Genomic DNA, 21,502 nt, shown 5'->3' on the forward strand with positions numbered 1-21,502 from the left:
ATTATAAACGTGTTTTTGGTTCTCTGTTGAGACACAAAAGTGAAAAGAATAGATGTTGCGCTTTGGCTTTCTGTTTGATGGGTGACGTGACAGCCGGCACCTGGACGTGTCGCAGGCGCCGGCTGTCACGTCACCGCTCTACTCTTTTCACTTTTACGTCTTAATAGAGAGAACAAAAACACGTTTACAATAGTAATGAACGTTTTTGAGCTAATATCTCATATTACAACGTGGGACACATGCGGCTTAAAATCCGGTGCGGCTTGTACAAGAACAAAATGTATTTTCTTTCTGAAATTAGAGCATGCGCTTTTAATCAGGTGTGCTCTGTAGTCCGGAATTTACGGTAAATGTTTGTGTTTTCTGCAGATGCCATCCAATAACATGTTTTTAAATTAAACTAATTATAAAGCCACCAAAATCTCAAATTTAACTGAATTTTTGGGGGCATATTTTACGAGATTTAACTAAATATTTTGGCCGTTTTTCAACTTAAATAGTATATGATGACATTTTCTGACTTCAAACTTTCAATACACTGTGAAGCGTCAGATTTAGTTTTAGTCTTTACAAATGCATGTAAAGACTCAAAGCCAGATTCAGCTGCATATTTTACTAAATGTGATTCAACAGTTTTGGTGCTTTTGCATTTTGGATACCTAGAACATTTCCTTGCATTAAACCAATAATATATATATAATAAAATGTATCTGCATTCTCTACTATTTCAACTGAAATGTGATGCATTTATACACTTTAGCTGCTATAAAAACACATTTTCTTACTTTATACCAAAATTACAATGTCTAATTCAGCATATTTGATTATTTGAAAAAAATATATAAAAAAAGCAGAATAGTTTGAGGAGCCGGTGAGTCAAGAGAGCAGCGAGGAGAGGTTTGTCTTGTGATCATTACGAAATGTTTCTGGTCAGTGGGAGGAAGTGTCTCTGCACGCGGCGGAGCTGTGAATTAAATTGCCACATCTCCAGCCGAGTGACTTCATCTCGGGAGTTACAGTGGCGGGACAGTATGCCAGCGTTTCACAACAGCCCGTCGTTGAGCAACGGCTTTCGTAATGGCGGAGCTTTTGACACATAAATCGGCGTCTCCTCTTGTGATTGCGGGCTGCGGGAGGCGACGTTTGTCAAGTCGAGATGGAGATGGGAAAACGAGACGGGGCGAGGGTTGTTGACGGAGACTCCGTTACCCAGGATGCACCACGCTGGCCTATTTCGTGTCGGCAGATGGTTCTCCCCAGAGCGAGGAGCCTCATTTCCCACCACCACCTGGGAACCGCCACAGTCACCCCGTGTTAATTAACACACAACACACACACTATTTATCTGTCCTTTTCACACTCGTCTCATTCTGTTTTTTCACACAGCATCACAGGTGAAGTTCACTTCACACAATATTCAACCTTTTGTTAATATCTGAATGCAGTTTGGCATGAAAATAATACCTTGTTTATTTCTCTATTGATTTATTTCTGGGGATTCTCATTGTTTCTGTTGCTTGAGAACAGCAGTCACTAATGATGGGGCTTCCATTTTTGGTTGTTTTTTTTATCTAAATCCAACTAAGAGAATATTTCACAAGATAAAGAACATACTAAGAAATTATTGAAAAATAAATTGTGATTATAACTGAAGCTGAAAGGCAAAATTACCAGTGAAATACATGAAATATGGTGAAATGTAAAGCTAAATCTCAGTATTGTTTCAGTATTTTTGTGATTTGAAATAAGAAAATGGAATTTCAGAGATACTTTGTTTCGGTTTTTCATAATTTTCTTTGTCACAAAACTTAAATGGATGCTGGGAAAAGCATCATGAAGTTCCTCTGGATGATATAACTTCAGAGTCTAGTGATCTTCCAAGATACAACAGAGCAGGACTCTTCGGTACACAAAGTACAAGTACGACACAAGTATTACCAAATGAAAAGCAGCAGGACAAATCAGCCGCCAAGAACGGCTTCCTGCCGACAGACATCATCCAGAGCTGCTTTCTTCTTTTGATTTTCATATAATCATCCAATTGATTATGTTTAGCTCTTAATCTCTTTTTGATCCCATAAAACCGACTCACCAGACGAGGGGCGGCGTCCTCCTCTTGGACTCTTTAGTTTTAACGTGGACCAAGAAAAACTACTTTTCTTGGATATTTTGGTGCAAAGCCTTTAATCGCTCCTGCTCAAACATGGTTGGGGGGGAAAGTAATCATGTAACGGTTTGTAGTTTGTGGTAATCTCAGATTATCGGGGCAGTTGGAAGACGTCCGCTAACTATCAGTGTTCACATTGAACAAAATGTGACCCTGCAGTCCACTGAAACAAATATTATCATTAAAAACATTCATTCGTCTGCATGTTTACAGGACATGATTGGACTTTTTCATCTCTCAAATCGAAATTTCTTTTTCCATACCACAAATATAGTGAACTAAAACTGACATTTGGCTTCACATATCATTTTTCAAGCATTTTATTGGTATTTTTTATCTTTTGGCATTTATAGAATCATAGTTTCTTACTTTAAACATCAGTCATAGTAAAATGTAACTCAATGTTGGACAAGAATTGATGGAATTTCTTTAAATTATACTTTTTTCTGTGTAAAAGCAGAATAATGTCAAACAGAAAAAAGGATTCAGAAGATTTTATTTCCTATTTTTCACTTAACGCATTAAATAAAAACACATTTTTCAGCAGCACATTTATGAATTGACAGTTCAATTTGTGCTTTTTACCTGCAATATTTAATTTTTTTTCATCTTAAATCACAATAATAAAGATTTACAAGCATATTTAACAAAATGTACAAGACAAAAAGTGCACGTACTAACCAGCACCCTCTTAATTATGGGTATAAAATAAGTTTTACAACTTTAGGATATTATTACATTATTGGTTACTGTTTCTTAAAAAGGTAAAAGTCAGTTTCATTAGATTTCAATCACCCAAACAAACGCAATAATTACCGATACCAGTGTCTGAAGCGATACTGCACAACTCCACTGAGTCATGAGAGCTGGACGGAGGAGTACGTTAGCGTAATGGTTGTTTTTTTGGTCATTGTAATGGCATTTAATAAATATTCGTATCATTACGCCATATCGGCAAATTTCCACCGACTCTGCTGTGGCGCTCATCACACAAATGCATCGTCCCCATGAAGGTGGCACAATTTTAAAAAAAAGGTAAACAAACAGGTTTTCCCAATTATGTGAAATCAGACACGGCGAGACGGCGATCGTCCACATTGCGGCTCTCTTACAAAAACTGCCGGCTGCACAGCAGAAAGGCATCACCGGGGGGAAACTGGGGAGGAATTACATTTCAGCTCAATTCAGAAGATAAAGATTGCAGGACAGAGATGCGCGTCAACCGACGAGGGGAAAAAAAAAAACGTGCAAACAACTTCCACTGCAGGAGTTCTGCAGCGAGTGTGAGGAAATGCATGGGCGGAGGGATAATGAGCACAGAGGGAGGCCGACATTGATGCCTGCCGCTTTTAAACACAATGGAGATCATCTGGCCGGCAGTAGAGGTGGTGTGGTAATGAAGGACCGAACCAACGGACGTGCTGCTGGAGTGACATGATTACACTCTGCAACCCGTCATTGTTCCCCAACAGCCCGTTTAATCAAACGCACTTCTCATTCCTCCGGCCGAAGCTTTTCTGTCCACATAAAGCCATTGTCATGCTAAATATTGTGGCAGCCTGTTGCTCTGGAGCGACAAATTCATGTTATTACAGAGAACAGTGGAATAGAGAGAGTGGAATAGAGAGAGAGAGAGAGAGAGAGAGAGAGAGAGAGAGAGAGAGACAGACTAACTATTTTGGCAGCCTGTTGCTCTGCAGCTACAAATTCCTGTCTTTTTGCAGAGAATGTCGAAATGACTCCAGACACGTCCAAGTAGTTGCGAAGCGGCCAAAAAAACAAAACAAAACAAAATGAAAAAGAAAAAAAAATTGCAATCGATAAAGTCCCAGAAAGACAAAACAAATGTGTGAGTCAATATATAAGTGTCAGCAGGTGTGAGCGTCTCAGACCAACATCCTGGTTCCTGGTTCAACGGTGACTTCAGCGTTACAGAAAGGCTCGACAGCGTGACTCGTGGAATAACGTCGGAGCTTTGAAAGCTGCTCGATCGCCTCAGTCACGCTCCGGTTTTCCACCAATACTTTCTTAATTTCATTGATTGCTCATGATATACAAATCTTCTGCAGTAGCGCAGCAGAAATGTACCCATTTAACCCTTTTCAGGACACTGGCTCAAATGCTTAGAGCGCGTTTCAATGGTACAACTGTGAAGCGAGTAATAACCTTTATGTCTCAATATTATATTTTACATCAGGAAAGTATAAAAGTGAAGATAAATGCAAGTATTGCATGATTTATAGCATCAAAATGTGTCAATTGAAAGCCATGACCAACAGAAAGACATGCAGACACTGCAGATGAGGTGATTCAGCGCAAACTAACTTTTTAAATTTCACTGTTTTCACTTTGTCTCGGCTGAACTCGATAAGTCAGAGCGCTCTTTGAAAGAAAGCTCAAGCAGAAAACACGAGGTAATGAAATTACATCAGAGAAATACTGCTGAGCAGAAGTACAATATGCATTTATGATCTAAGCAATTAAATCACTGCATGTGGATCTTTGTTTAATATTAAACACACAATCCTGAGAACGAGCAGCAGCAGCTTGATTTCTAAAACTCAACAATTTATACTTCTGTAAAGACGATTATGTTCAGATGCATTAGAATCTTGACCCCTTGACCTCTTGAAAATATGAAACAATTAAAGGTGTAGTATGTCATATATATATATGTGCAGTAGTGAGTTGCAGTTGGTCTCCAATTCTTTCTTGTCTTTGAGTTAGCAATTACCAAGAGCAACAGTCGGCGTTGACTCTTCAAACTGAGGCAGCGTTTGCATGACGTTTCAAGCAAAAACACTTCGTTTACAGTTTGTGTTGCGTTTCCTGTGAAATGCTCCTTCAGGTTAACAAATATGAACCACTTCAGGTGTAGAGGTGGAAAAACAGGGAAACTCTGACACTGTAGAAAGTGATGCAACAACAACATCAGGTTTAAGTGAATAATCATGTTTCTGCCTCCCTAATTTGAGAAAACTGAACATTTTATGCCCCTTGGTGGGTTTTTTTTATCCTCCGGATTCACTTATAAGAAGAAAAAAAAAAAGCAGCAAATGGCCTTTTATCAAGAAGTGAAAGCAAAAAAGTAAAACCTTCAGACAGATTACAGGGTCTGCTGATGTTCATTTCTCTACAAGAGCCTACAGGATATTTGTGCCAAATTAAGTTTTTGCACTGTTGACAGATAACATCTAATAACACGGTATGTTCTGACAGCCGCTGTCGCAACATCAAAGAGGAGACGCTCGTCTCCTCACTTCCAGGACTCGTCTCGTCGCGACGTCGCCTGGATGCTGCGGATTTCTCAATCTTGAACTCAACAATTGGGTCACATCGACGGTGGGGCGGTTTTCCCCTGCACGTTGGAGTGAAGCGTGTGTGTGTGTGTGTGTGTGTGTGTTGGATGAACACAACAAACGTGTAGTTCAGGAGCAAACGGCCACCTACTGCATGCTGAAGGTGAACGGTCTGCAAGCGGAACCGACTGTGTGACCAATACACACAGACAAACCAATGTAACCTTTACGTATCCGTACAAGGGACATTTGCACCAATCAGACAGGTTGAGATGGTTATTCCCAAAGTTTTTCTCCCAGAAATGCAGAATTGCCATCTTTAAACAGCCAAGCATTGTCACTTTATATATATATATGCAATGGACACAAAATTCAAGCAGCAGTGGACTGAGGCTGAGACCCAGAGCTCCCCGGCACTGCGATCTGCAACCCAGGCCCAATATAAGTTGAATGTGAGCCTCTCGGACCACACGTGTTGGAGGAAATGCAGCAGGGGGAGGCTGCAGCAGGGGGAGGCTGCAGCAGGGGGAGGCTGCAGCAGGAGGCCAGCGGCACCCCCACCAGCTCCTCAACTCAATTTAATAAAACGGCGATGTTCATAGGCGGGAACGAGGACGAACAAAACTGTTCCCAACTAAACATATTTTGAAAGATTTGTTTCGACCACCGGCTCTCGGACCTGGGTTTTCCCTGCAATAAATTGACCAACAAGCCACTTTGGCTTCATTCGTGATGTGGATGATTGATTTTCACACTTCAGTAATTCACTGGATGTCATTCGGTGACAACAGGGATGAGATCAGAAGCACAGCTGCACGGAAATGAATAACTACCAAAAATGACAGGTCAACGATTTCGTGGTGGTCCGTTGATGAAATGCTGCTGGTGGGACGAGCAACAAACGTGTCACTGAAGGTGTGAGTGGTGAGAGTGACCCTCAACCCCCCCAAAAGGAGCCAACCTGCAGAGTATTAGGAGTCTGTTGGCTGGTCTGTGTGTGTACACATTTTCATTTACACTTTGGTACTTAAACCACCCCCCAAAAAACAGTTGCCACATTAAGTTCCCAGATGACTGGCTTATTTCCACAACAACAAAAATCCTCCTCCAATGTCCCAGTTAGTCATCGCCAAAAAAAAAAGGAATCCCACTTCATTTAAGCAAGACTGGAACTAATCCCCAACGGAGTGGGAGAAGAGAAATTGTTCAGGAAATCACCGGTTTTTTCTCTCCTGGGTATCATTTCTTTCCCTCACCGAAACAAAGAAAATTGCACCTTCTATCTCTCAAAGTGTTTCTCTCCAAGCCTGCAGACTGAGAAGTGTTTTGAGCCCCAAAATTAAAGTCACACTTGACGACGAGGTTTCACTACAAGGTACTGAAAGCATGACATTAGTGACATGTTTGGGGGAACTGGCAGTTCTACGCTTTTGGAAATGAAAGTTTTTTTTTTTCCAGTGGCGCTTCTGAAAGAATGTTTCGCTATGGTATAACTGGTAGCAGTTTTGTTTACACACAGTCAATAAAATCTCGGCGGTTTCACACATCCTGAGTGACTCTGGAGTCAGTTTTTGGTCTTTTTCCCTTCTTGTATCTTTCGAGGCTGTAAAAGTGTTTAGTTAGTTAGTTGGTTGTCTGTCAGTTGGTTTAGTTTTGTTTCAATGTGTTGGTTGATTGGTTATTTGATTTCCTTTGAGTCATTTTCAGATTGGTTGGTTGAGAAAGGTCAAAATACATGTTAAAACTATGGAGTTTTCCATTTGTAAACATTTCTTACACTTCAATTTTCCTTAATGTTTCTAGAAGCAGTTGCAGTAAAAGGTGTGTGATTGGCACATGCCACAAAAATGATATGAATAGAAAATCTCACTTTGTCACCTCAAAAGGCAAAATCTGAACGTCTCAAATGTATTTTTTAATGACAAGAGTATCCATAATGAATGAAAGAATTGATCATCTTCATTCTTTCCAGTTCCCTGGTGTTTCCCTCGTGCTAATTTCTAATCTTAATGACTACCAGATAAGCACACGTGGTAATTAAAGAGAGCTGCTTGGTAATTATATCTCTCAGGGACCTGCGCCAATGCCCCTTCAGCAGCACTTCCTCCAGCTGACACTCCAGCCTGCTTTCTACTCGCACGCTCCACTCCCTCACAGCATTAAGCATCCTATGCTCTCGCACTCCTATTATCTCATCCTGACCCAGTGCTTTCACCTACTTTCTGAAAGTGGAAGGGGATCCACGCTCCGATGACACAGAAGTAATAAAATTCAATATTTCGGGCACTTCTCAGATGAGTTATACGTGTGCTTGTGGATTCCCTACCAGGAAGCATGTGAAATTAAAGTCAATGTTTTCACAGAAGTCAGTATCGGAGGGAAAAGTGGAAATTGATGCAGGTAATAAAACACATCTTGGCCTAGAAAACAACTCCACCAAACTTCACAATCGCCGGCTCTTACTGAAATGCTCGTGGAAAGCTGCGAGTGCAGCCTTTGGTCTTATGAAATTACCATGACATGAAATCCATCACAACCCATGTGCCTTCGCCGGCGCCACCAGAGCGACGGCAATCTGTCATCTCATCTGCGAGTCCCCTGCCCGGGTGCAAAAATAATAACAGAATGGACAACAAAAGGCTGTGCCAGAGTCATGTGGTTATGAGTTGAGCTTATTAAAAAAAACCTCAGAAGAAAACAAATATGCCAACAGTGAGCCCCCCCCCCAGCAGAAAAAAACTATGAAATATGGTGTGAAAGAGAGCGAGAGAGAGCGGCGGAGGGAGAACAGACACCCTGCTGCTAATTTAATAGACTGACAATAACAGGCTATGCAATCCCATTATGTTGTGTCATCTGTCCCGCGGACGTTGGATCAGTTCCTTGGGGAAGGTCACGGCGAATGACAGACATAATCAGATGCAATCAAGTCATTCGGGATTCCAAATTTAAACGCCACCTCGGCAGGTTTGGAAGCTGATGACCGGGCTGTTTATTTCCGACATCGCTCGTCATTAAATTGAGTTACACAAGACTGACAAGGTGTCGCCGGGGAACACGTTACAAGCAGTATCTTGTAGTATTTTACATCACAGCCATTACCCTCCATCATCACAGACCTACAGAATTCAGGGTGTAAAATTATGTCAAATATAAAACGGTCTTTCTGGAGAAAATAACCGCTATCAGTTTGTTCTGATAAACGCCTTCTCTCTATGGATATGTCCCACAAAGGTTTGGTAAAGGAATCCCAAAACCACTTTGAAAATCCAAAAGGTGTACAAATACAATTTAATATACTAAAAAATAAGATAGAAACTGGGCCACAAATTATGAAAAGCAAACTCCACTGCAAAAATGACCCTAAAGCTAGAACCATGAAGGCCATGAGTCTCAGGCAATGACCAAACCAACTTAATCGAAAACTGTGACCCCGAAGCGACAAGCTCTCACATTAAAACGAAAGCCATGGCACCAGGGTCAAATCCCTGAACCAGGATCTGAAAACCATGACCCTAAAGCCAGAATATTGTAAAACCATGACCCTAAAAGTTTTGATCCTAAACCCAGTAACCGACTAGACTTCTCATCCTAAACCCTTGATCCTAGAGCGAGAACCATAAAGGCATGATCATGAAACCCTAAAGCCATAATATCCTAAAGCCCTGACCCTAAGGTCATGACTTTAAAGGACATTACCTTGAACAAATATCACTAAAGCCACAACCCTACTCTGAGGAAGTATAATTAAACAGATCTAATAATCTTGAACTCTGGACAAAGGACCAATCCAACATAAACACAAGGGGAACCCACGGAAACTTAACTTTAGAATTAATGAATGAACTCTGATATGAAAGTTGGACCAAGTGGTAAAACTTCACTTTTACTTTCAGACTTGAACATTTTGAGTTGCATCAACTTGGAATATTTTAATGAAATCTTCATTATAAATAACTTTCTACAACATGTTTTCCGCATATCAAAGATGCTTTTCAGCTGAACCACAATGATGCGAAAGCTGCGACGCTCAAGCTCGTGTGACGCTTCACAACGGAAGGATCAGACCACTATCCTCGCGTGTCTGACGCTAAAAGACAACTCATTGTACCGCCTGAGCCACAGCTGCACATTCAAGGATACTCAACCATGGCTGACAAGCTAAAACACGACTCAAAACAACAGTCTCCTGATATCATACGGCACAATATTCAAGAAGCTTCATGACCATGGAAGTTTTTCTTTCTGGGAAGAGTTAAACGTCTCTCGAGGAGAAACATTCTTCACGTCAGGCTCATGGGTGTTAATAAGACCAAGAAGGAACCCGTGAAACTTTCTCTAATTAAAAAGGAACACAACAGGCATAGGTGTAATATTTCATGGTTAAAACTATCAGAACTGTTATGAACGGCTTCTTTCTTACCTTTATCATGGGCTTTTTTAGCAAGTCTGGCAAAATGATGGTGAAATGCGTGAAGCCCACGATAGCAGCTAAAAGCACTACTATCACCACAGCTAATACTAATTTTTCACACCGTTATGAGGAATTTTGTTTGAGTAATCGTGCTTTCGTGATTTAAAGTTCTTCATTTTGAATTTCACTTGGAAAAACTGTTGGAAAAACAAAGCTGGAGTTGCTGAAGTGAAGACTTTTTAATTAGTTTCAATTAAAAAGCCCTAAATCATGGATGGATGGATGGATCAAAGAAATAGTCCCCTCTCTGCATCACAATTTGCTGGTCATTGTGTCAGCGTGTTGGCACACTAACTCCAGTTCGGACTATGTTAATTTAATTGATTTAAAAGTTAAATATTCTTGAGTTGGGTTTTGTCATTGATCGGTGTTGAAAGCAGACCAGCTGAGAAACACTGCTCAAGGCCCCGTTTTCATGATGTGTTCATGAGGGAAATGCGAAACTTTTGTTGCAGTTTGAAATGTTCAATTACATGACAACTTTTGCTCAGAGTCGCCGAAAACTGTCCGAATAAATAGTTGTTAGAAAGCATGCTTAGACCCACAGGCTGTATATCTGACATCTAGAACAGCAGTAACGACCATTTAGCAGGAGAAATGTTCCAAACAGTGCATTTTCTCAACGGTTAATCAAACTTTAAGACATTTTCTTTTTGTCCTTTAACTCTATGTTCTTCCTGTAAAGTAAAGCTGGGTAGCAGCATGTACCCCTGGAAACCAGGGCTTCATACCTTCTCTGCTCATTAGACGGAGCAAAGCGGCTGTGGCGCACGGTGTGGATGTACTCGTTATGTGCTGCGCCGCTTCTTCTGCTGGAGTCCATGTTTCTCACCAGAAGGGGCTTCGCCCGCCTTCCCCTGCCTCGTTACGACACACGGCCTCATTCCTACCACCCAAAACTGCACGAAAAAGACTCCTAAGTGAATGTCGGGCTCATCTGCGACGCGAGGTTTGACAACTTCGACAACCCAAAATAACAAAAGAGAATTTTTTTTTCTCCAAATGGGTCAGGAGAATAAAACTGGCACGTTTTAAGTTGTCACGTTTTCAGAGCGTCACAGAATGAGATCGTGCTGCTTTGAGCGAGAGCAACTTGTAGCCTCCTCTGCACCATCGGGAAACCATGTAGGAGGAGGAGGAGTGAAGGTGGATTCACGCTTGGCTCTGCATCTTGTTGACAGGGTTTCTTGGCTTCGACACCACGCAGTCGTGTACGACACACGGAGCGTTTTCAAAAAGTTCCACTTTGGGAGTGGTTTTCAGGGAAGCCGTGTTCTCAGTGGCTCCGAGCACAGTTGTGTAAAAAGGGGCCCTTGGTGTAGCAGCACAAGATGGATTTGATCATTGTTTCAGCTTCGATTCTCTTATTTTGGGGGGGGGGTAGAAATGACATCTTGTTTACAAAGAAAATTGCAGACCACACTATAGAAGAACCTACAAAGAGGTATTTCAGGTCAATTTTCACTCAGACACATTCTGTCTCAATCGTTTCCGGCACCATCATCCACATGTTCGAGAAAAAAGGGAAAGAAATCATCCCCAGACTAACCAACGCCGCTTCACTCTGCACCTCCATTCCACTTTCACAAGAAAACAATCAGCCCAAAAGAGTTGCAATATGATTTTTTTTTTTCTCTCTCTCTCTCTTCCTTCCAGTCAATATTGCACAACCCAGTTTGGATCTCAGTTGGTGGATCGCGTTCCGAGTCCCTTCTGCTTTACAGTTTTCAAGCCAACTCATTCAGGGCTTTGGAGGAGCGAGGCCAGCCCACACTGACAGCTTACACCTTCTGGAGCGAGAGAGGAGCATCACCAACAAGGCCAGAACACAAAATATACACAAAACCTGTTCCTGCGTAATCACGGCACACACAGTCGTGATGTGCAGATGCCCTCCCTCTCCGTCAAAAATACACTCATCAACACCCGCATTCCTGCCCGTGAGAAGACAAACGCGTGAAAAGGAGAAGGAGATGGCACTTTGTTTGATCTTTTTTTTTTCCAACCGTAAATACCTGTTCTGGTTGCTGTTGCCCCGAGGCTCCGATAATCAAGGTAGACAGCTCAGGTTTCAGAGCTGCAGAACTTGAGGTTTGAACCGAGGGTAATAAATATTCAAGAAACTGTCAAGCTCTTGTGTTTGGGAGTGGAATTACACAGCAGTGCAAGTGATGGTTGTTCCGCAGCATAATTATACAGTTTATAGTCGTATTAGTTTACCATCTGGGTTGAGTGCCTGCTTCAACCCAACTTCGGGTCACAAGGAGCTGCAGCCAATCCCGGTTCAGTCCACAAGTTCATTACTGGGCAAACTGAAAGAGGTTGTTTTTGAAATGCAACCACACACACATGTAGCAGAGAACGAAATGCCGTAAACAGAATACACAGATGATGTGATGGAGCCCAAGCCTTTTCAAAATGTTCCACCTCGAGAGCCGTTTTCAAAACGTTGCGCTTTCAGTGACCTCAAGCACAGCTGTTGATAGTCGTTTCTCTTTAAGTGGAAGTCTGACAGCATCCATCCTCATAATCCACTGAAAAGTTGCATCTTGCCCGTGCGTTTGGAAAACATTTCACTGTGACACCAAAACGTGCAAACTGAGCCTTGATTCACCACAAACTCATGCTCAAGGGAAACGTGCAAACTCAAATATCCAACTGCAACTTGGAAAAATGGAACACTTTCCACTTCCTTCACAGCTTTATTACAACTAACTTTACACATCTTTAAAACGGAGGATAGTTGAAGATAAAGTCACATTCTGAACTGCATCTCGCCACAGTCTTTCAAATGCTGCAGCATTTGAAAGACAAAACAAGTGGTCCTTCCCAATATTTATTGGAGCCTTCAGATAAAGTAGGTCGAAGAAAAGGCTGCAGACACCGACCACCGGGACACACGGGGGTTCAGGGGGGGTTCAGGGGGAGGCCTTTTCCCAGCATGGGTTTCACAATCAGAGAAGAAATCTTGATTTAAAATAAAGAATTAAAGTGGAACAAGAACAGTTGTTTCCCAATTGAATCGGGCTGTAAATGATTCTATATTTTAATGTAAGAAAGATACATGCGTGAGGTTTTTTTGGGGGGGGAGGGTCATCCTCCCACACTGAGAACTATGTACGTACCCTCCAGATATATTAATGGAAGAAATATTCAGCTGTGTTTTTGTCTGAAGGACTTGTGTATTGTTGATTCCCCCCCCCCCCCCCCCCCCCCCCCCCCCCAAGCTTTCAGCTCAGATCAGGTCTCGTCCTCCACATTGAGTCACCAACGTGCCTCGTTTCGAGACGCAGCCACTCGCATGTAAATGAGGGTCGCACTTGTTTCACAGGCAAAATACGCACGAGCCTCCAAATCAACTCTGCAGATCACGTTCCTGTAAATAACAACCACTGCAGGTGTGTGAGGTCTCGCTCCCGCTTACCGCTTGAATTCTTGCCACATATGAGGTGCTGGTAGGGCTGCAGCAGACCCCAGATCTCGGAGTCGTTGCTGATGGCTTGCTCCAGTGACTCCAGCGTAAATTTGGGGATCCCGTTGTCCCTCTCCACCAGCGCGCTGCGCAGGACGCGGCTGAACACCTCCCTGAACAGGCTCTCCATGCACGCGCTCAGGTAGATGGCGGCGTGCTCGTGGATCCTGAGGGCCACGCGGCTGTCCACCATCCACCTGAAGAACTTGCCCACGGAGAAGACGAGCCCGCAGCGCGCGGACTTGCCCCGGCTGAACTTGTCCCCGGTGCTCATGTTGTAGAGGGACAGCGCGCTCAGCGCCGCCGTGATGCAGTTGACGGAGATGGTCCACGAGAGCACCACCTTGACGGCGCTCTGGATCTCGTGCTTGGTGCACTTGGCGTAGCGCAGGCTGAGCCGCTGCGCCTCGCGGGCCACACGCACCAGCGCGCGGCTGACGAGCGCGGACAGGCGCGCCAGCACCTCCGGCGGCGGGTCGCCCACCATCAGCTCCTCGTCTTTCCTCAGCGCGCCCTCCACCTCGCCCAGGCTCCACGGCAAGTCCTCCAGCTCGGGCAGCCTGGCGGACTGACCCGAGCACTCCAGGATCTCCGTGTCCTCCGCCAGGACGGTGTTGACCGTGTCCAAACTGTTCTGTCTGCTGTGCATGGATTCCGTCAGATGCCAGCAGTTGCCCCCATGCAATGACTGATGCCCGTCGGAGCAGCACAGCGACACGCTGGACGACCTGACCGAGTCCGCGGCTCCACCATAACCAGAATCAAGCGTTAAATCCTCCAGCGTCCTCACGACTGTCTTACCCTTGCCTGCCATGACTGCACCGCATACTGTTGGGTCTGCTTGGTCTCTCAATTAAAAGCCACAAACTCGCCTCCGGTGCGCTTTTCTCTGTCGGGTATTCCTCCCCCGTCTCCGTTTTACCCCCGCACTTCACGGCGTGGGAATGTGAGCATCGACTTTTCTTCCCTTCAATTTCCAGCAACTTCAGGAGCGCAAATCCGGGAGCGCACCAAGACCTCCGCGCACACTGCAACAAGCGCAGCTGCAGACAGGAGGAGGAGGAGGAGAGGAGAGGAGGAGGAGGAGGAGGAGGAGGAGGAGAGGAGGAGCCTGCAAAGACAGCCCAATCTCCAGCATCCATCAGGCTTGACGGACAAACTACCTGCTGCCACACAGCTGAAGATACCTGGAGCTGAAGAGTCAATCCGTCCTGAGCAGAGACGCGTCGTGACGTGACGTTCTGACAGTGAGGAGAAAAACACCAAACACATGGTGGAAATAATAAGAGTAGAATAAAGGCATGCAAAGACATTCAGCACCGAATTATTATTGTTTTTCTTTATGAATGAATATATATATAAAATATATAAATATATATATAAATATATATATATATATAAACAAAACTTCGTGTGTGTGTTTTTAACACACATCCCCCAAAACCAGAATATCATCAGTACACAATTCATCATAATTCCATCACGTGTTTTATCCTCTATTATCTATCTATATATGGTCATTTCAGTTACCTGCAAAAGAAATGCACTGCTCACTACTTTCCTGTTCTCGTGGATTATGTTGCTTTGGTATTATTTTTTTTTGCTTTTTAAGCCATAGAAATTTTAGCTTATTTTAGCCATTTTGAGGCTTTTATCATTTTTGGCTTTTTTTTGCAGTTTAACCATTTTTTTGTCTTTTAGTGTGTTTTTCTTGCCACAAGATGGAATCCCTTTTCAAACAAACTCTAGTCACTAGAGTATGTTTGAAAAGGGATTCCATCTTGAGTCTAGTGCACGAAATGAAATTAAAAAATAAAAGTCTGCTTCTTAAAATCATTCCATCTGGAAAAAAGTGATGAATTGTTGTTGTTCTTGGCAAGTTGCCCATCATTTGAAGTCATACACTGATGTGATCAAACATCAACTATCTGTTTGGAAGTCAAGTTTTATAGTTTTTCGCCTCATAAGAATGTGATTTTTACAGATTGACTGATTTAGAAGCATGAATTTCAACTGGGTCGGCTTTACATGGAATACTTCTGTTGCATTTGGTGGGATTTTATTAAACGTTAAGGATCATTGAAGTACCTTGAGAGCATTCCATGTGTCCTAACGGTTTCTAAATGAAGTAAGCTCACTCCGTCGTACAAAAGGTTTTACATTGCTTTTTGTGAAGAAGTTTACCAATAAACCTCTCGGGAAGGTGAAGGACTGGATCTTAAGCTGCTTTATGACTTTATATATGCATAATTTTATGTATCGTATTGGTGCAGTTTTTTTTATTATAGTGTTTCCTCTGGTGTTACAGTATTTCACAAATGACAGGTATCCGTTTTCAAGAGGGTCCAGGAACCCATGTCCCACCCCTGACTAATGCTGTAGTCAAGACCGCCGAAACTGAGACCGAGTCATTCGGAGTCAAGACCAGGACTGAGCATCCCAAGACCAAAGCTTTAGGGGTCAAGACAGACTCAAGACCACGATGAGAACTTCTCAAGGCCAAAACTTTAAGGGCCAAGACAGACTCAAGACCATCATGAGAACTTCTCAAGACAAAAACTTTAAGGGGCTGAGACCAAGTGAAAACCAAGACCTTGAAATATGATCTCTAGACCAAGACCAGCCTGGAGTCCTACAACCCCACTTGATGCTCTTGGTGGTGTTTTGCATTAAGTCTTGTCTTTGAGCAGGTTCAGATCCCAGTTGTTGCAGGAAACGGCTTGACGGAGTGAAAACGAGCTCCATGAAGTGACCCCAGTAAAACAGCTGGAACATCTTCTGAGGTCCTTCAAGTGTCCACAGTGTTCATGCAGACCTGCAGCATTGAAGCCTTATCTCCCTTCCTGGTTTACCCCCCCCCCCCCACCACCACCAAATTACCCCTCCTCTGTCGGGCTGTGAAAACAAAACAAAAAAGTCGAGCGAGCTGAATTGTGCAAACATGCTGAGGGGAACAGTTGGTGGAACGATGATTCATGCATTCTGCTGGGGCTTCTCCTTGTTCGTCTGAGCTGGACCAACCATCTGTCCACGCTGCCTGCCATGCCACAGGCCCGTTCACATTGTCTTAGTATGACACGGCAAAACCAACAACAGCACCAAAACCTACGACACTGAAGCTCTGGAAGAGCAATAATACTGAGAATGAAGAGACTGGATGGGAAAGAATAAACAAAACCACTTCTCAGCAATACTTATCAGTATGTGTGCTTGGTTGCTATTGGATGAGGTCATTACCGACAGTTTGACAACATTCTCATGAGAGATTCTGCAGCCTTTTTTTTACTTTGATAGGTTATTTCTATTTATGCATTTTATGGTTGCATTATTTGGACACAGGTTACATATGATAGAGGGCAAAGGTCACAGGGAGATTAAGGCAGTAGAGAAGGGCAAACAGTTCTCACCAGGCCAGGAAGAGACAACCAAGACAAGAGTAAAACTCAAGAAAACACAGTTTATCATAATTTCCTGACATTAATTCAACCAATCTAAATTATGTTTCTGTGTCAGTTCCCTCCTGCTCCATTGGTACGTAGCAACGCATAGCCTTCGCATATCATTTGTATCTGGAGGCCTAATAGTAGTTAACTAGTTCTCGTATCGCTACTCAGTGTGGGCAAGTAGCTAGATGTTGGTAATCATCAGTGATGTGGTGCTTCCATAAAACTAGGTGATTATTTGTGACGATGCTTCCACTGCTCTTCTCCACCAGGAGGCCACAGACTGCTGAGGCTCGGCAACTCGTCTTGCTGATGAACTCAGGTGAGAGCGTGGAGGTGGAGGTGGAGGTGGAGGTGGAGGTGGAGGTGGAGGTGGAGGTGGAGGTAGAGGTAGAGGTGGAGGTAGAGGTGGAGGTGGAGGAGGTGGAAGTGGAGGTGGAAGTGGATGTAGAAGTGGAGGTGGAGGTGGAGGTGGAGGTGGAGGTGGAGGTGGAGGTGGAGGTGGAAGTGGAAGTGGAAGGGGAAGTGGCGGTGGAGGTGGAGGTGGAAGTGGAAGTGGAAGTGGAAGTGGAGGTGGAGGTGGAGGTGGAGGTGGAAGTGGAAGTGGAAGTAGAAGTGGAAGTGGAAGGGGAAGTGGAGGTGGAGGTGGAGGTGGAGGAGGTGGAAGTGGAAGTGGAAGTGGATGTAGAGGTGGAGGTGGAGGTGGAGGTGGCGGTGGAGGAGGTGGAAGTGGAAGTGGATGTAGAGGTGGAGGTGGAGGTGGAGGTGGCGGTGGAGGAGGGGGAAGTGGAAGTGGATGTAGAGGTGGAGGTGGAGGTGGAGGTGTAGGAGGTGGAAGTGGAAGTGGATGTAGAGGTGGAGGTGGAGGTGGAGGTGGTGGAAGTTCAGGTGGAGGTAGAGGTGGAGGTGGAAATGTAAGTGGAAGTGGAGGTGGAGGTGGAGGTGGAGGTAGAGGTAGAGGTGGAGGTGGAAATGTAAGTGGAAGTGGAGGTGGAGGTGGAGGTAGAGGTAGAGGTGGAGGTGGAAATGTAAGTGGAAGTGGAGGTGGAGGTGAAGCCTGAGCTGGAGGAGGACCTTGTGCTTGAAGTGGAGGTAGAGCTGAAGGTGAAGCTGGAGGCGGAGCTCAAGCTTGAGTGGGAGGTAGAGCTGCAGGTGAAGTTTGAGCTGGAGGTGGAGGTGGAGGTGGAGCTGCAGGTGAAGTTTGAGGTGGAGGTGGAGGTGGAGGTGGAGGTGGGCAGCCGTCAGCTCCATCTCTCCATGCCGCTCCAGAGCTGATCCGTTGCCTGGTAACAGAGAAATTATCTTGATTTCCCTGGCAAGACGATCATTTGCTGGTGTTTTGCCAGCAGAACGGACATATGATGAAAACATGCTTCATTAGTCATGATGTCTTTTTTCATCTGTCACAGAAAAACTGTTTTTTAACTGTGAAACTGACTTTTGAAAAAGTGATTCGTAACTTTTTACATGTGTGTGTTTGTGAGTGTGTACCATTCTATATTTAAATCAACACACTTAGTTAAATTAATAAATTAATAATTAAATAAATACAACTGTAGACTTGATAATTGTATAATAATAAAAAAAAATAACAGCTACTGTGAACAACACAAAATAAATATGAATAGATTCTCAACAATATGACTGCAGAATAAAATAAGATATAAACAGAAATATTAATTTCTTGTTAAGTTATATTTAAATTGGAAGAGTACTTTTTTAAAATGTGGTTTTAAGTGATTTCTCACATTTTGATCAGCACATAAAACATAATTCAAAAGTCAATCTTATCTTGAGTAATGATTATATAATTAATAATAATATGACTACATTGTCACTAATGAACGAACTAAAAAAATAATAAAAATAATAAAGAAATAAATGGCATACTTAAAACATATTGTATAACAATAACAATAACAATAACAATAATAATTTCGCAAAAATATTACACTGTACCCTATAGTTTGGTTCTTCACTGTTTGAAAATCAGCTAAGGTCATAAGCTCCTTTTGAAAACACTGCAGGGAAAGTTGTCTAAATTAAATCCAACAGGAGCTCGTTAATGTCCTGTTGGGTTCTGATGGGTCAAGTTATCAATGAGTGAATGATGTTATACTGCCCCCCAGCGGCCGGACGGAGGTAACGCTTCAACTGACCGGCTTTCTTCTTGCATAATTACAAACATTTTACATAAGAGTCGTGTGACGCAGAGATGTTATCTACTCTGATGAAAATCAGATCTGCAGCAGACATCATGTCAATCATGAGACAAATTATAGATGATTATATAGAAACATGTATGTAACTGGTAACGATGCAAGTTTATATGCAATAGAATTAAATAAATCTAAATGTAGGTCATGAATAATGGTAAATAAGATAGAAATAATAATTGGAGATTAAAGACAGCAAGTAAACTTCAGTGTGATCTGCTGCTGTTAATTTGTTTATAAAGGATAGTGGGGCAGATAAGTGTGATTTTTTAGAAGAATCGTGCAAATGATACAAGCATCAAATTTGGCACACGTGTTCTCCAAGGGGTACTAATCAAAACTACCCGATTGATGATAATTATTTCCAACTAAACTGTCGCCATGCCAACAGCACTGTGATGTCATGGTGGGATGTCAGAGGCAAAACTATTTTTGTAATAAAAATGTGTCCAATCACATTTGTGTCTTTGCACATTTTCACACAATTCATTCCAAATCAATCAAAATGACGAGTCAGAAAACAGTAATTACAGTAAGTAACAATCTATTGAAGTTTGTCCTGAGATTTCTGTCGAATTCATCACCTGTTCTGGAGTAAACAAATAACTTAAATTTTTTTAATGATTTCTACGATCTCTAAAAGTTAAAAATCATCTAACACGAGATGATCTGCATTTCCCACGTCAAATGCATGATAGTGTGAATGCTGGTGGCAAACTGTAATGCTTTCTGCTGCCTGCCTGCCGGCAACTGCTTGTAGTAGGAGGGTCACTTTCAGGACAAATGTTGGACTGTGAGAATAACCGTCCACGCGCACGCGCACGCGCACATGTGTGAAGCACGAGCGGGACCTCATTCCCAGACGACGTCATGTGCACATCCGGGTCCTCTGGGGAAGCGCACTCGGAGGAGTGCTGCACGTATTGCACGCACATAGACAGATATGCGCGCACAACACATAACTTATGCAATTTACCTATTTTACAACTCATAACAAGAATTCAGACACAAACAACGTAATTAGTGAGCTGGAACTGCATCAGCAGGCGTTTTTACTGTTAAATACTATTTTCCACAGCTGTCATCCACTTGTGTTATTCCTCAGATAACCTATAATAATACGAACACGCTTTATTTATTTGATCATATTAAGGTTGTTTATCTTTCATATTTTTGAGATGTAGACAGTAAAACAGTTGTGAAATCCGATTGTCCAGATTCATAAAACGTGTGAATTAAGCCAAACAAAGTGTTAAAATCACATTTCTGATAGTTAGTGATACTGCAAGCCGCATGTATCAATCCGATATTTAAGGTTTATCTTTGCAGACAAGCAGTCAAGTGCAGAACCTCCCTGTTCACAAGCATGCTTTGTCAAATTTAATCTATCCAGGAGATAATTTTCATAGAAATAAATGCATAAATTATATTTGTATAGAGCTTATATAATTTAATAGTTCTCAATGGGTCTTTTTGATTTAAAAAAGTAATAATTGTCATATAAAACTATCAATAACTTAATTCAGACACATGTTTAATGTCTAGGAATGTTGTGGGATAATGGTTAAATATTTCGTTGTCAATTGCGTTAATTCTGTCATATTTCAATGTCACATTTTAGTTTATTGAAACTTCCATCTGCTCACTATGTTTTATTTATCTGTTATAATTGTTGTGCAAATATTTACAGGAAAACCAGTAGAATAACTTGGTAACCCAGCTTGTATAAGCTCACATTTGAGTAACTCAGTTTACTGTGCTTCATTTATCTTTTAAATTAATTTCTAAATATCTAGAAGAAAACGAGCCAATAGCCTGATAGTGCAGCTTGTGTAAGGTTACATTTCATTGATTATCTCAGATCATCCCTGGGTATGCTCAGTTCGCTTCATTTTTATAATTTGTACAAGATATTTACAGAAAAACATGTTAAAATTCTATTAACCCAACGTAAAAGGTCACATTTCTCTATCTAGACTGTGTGTATGCTTTATTTTTTAAATAGTTAGAAAGAAAACTAGTGGAATAACTTGGTAACACAGCTTGTATAACCTCACATTCTTGGGTTAGAGTTAGAATAGGGTTAACATCTCAGAGAGGCTGTGTTCATACTCACTGTGCTTCATTTACCTGTTATAATTTTTCATATATTTCCATCATATATTTATAAACTAGTAAAAAAAACCTCCTGACAAAAGTTATATAAGATCATGTTTCACTATAGTCTGTGTGCATGCACATGACTCTTCATTTATCTAAACCTGATTGCACAGCTTGTGTAAGGTCATATTTCATTGATTGTCTCAGATAATCTATGCTTGTTTATTATGTTTTTTCCCCAAATATTTACAGAAAAACAAGTAAAAGGAACCTTCAAAACAGCTTGCATAAGCTCACATTTGAGTAACTCTCACATAGGCCGTGTTCACAT

General features: G+C 42.3%; 1 protein-coding gene across 1 annotated transcript in view; it reads right to left on the minus strand.

Moving 5' to 3' along the window:
• LOC308146531 (ankyrin repeat and BTB/POZ domain-containing protein 3-A) overlaps positions 1 to 14,313 on the minus strand; it is a gene marked incomplete at its 3' end in the record, with an annotated part of 173,639 nt that extends 159,326 nt beyond the window's left edge. The window contains exon 1 of the mRNA XM_080518405.1: positions 13,365 to 14,313. Within this exon, the coding sequence (XP_080374531.1) occupies positions 13,365 to 14,226 (862 nt within the window). The 5' untranslated portion in view covers positions 14,227 to 14,313. The remainder of the gene's footprint in view (positions 1 to 13,364) is intronic.
• Between the last annotated feature and the right edge of the window lie 7,189 nt (positions 14,314 to 21,502).

This window comes from Blennius ocellaris, assembly GCF_963422515.1.
Source record: "Blennius ocellaris genome assembly, chromosome: 22".
NCBI lineage: Eukaryota > Metazoa > Chordata > Actinopteri > Blenniiformes > Blenniidae > Blennius > Blennius ocellaris.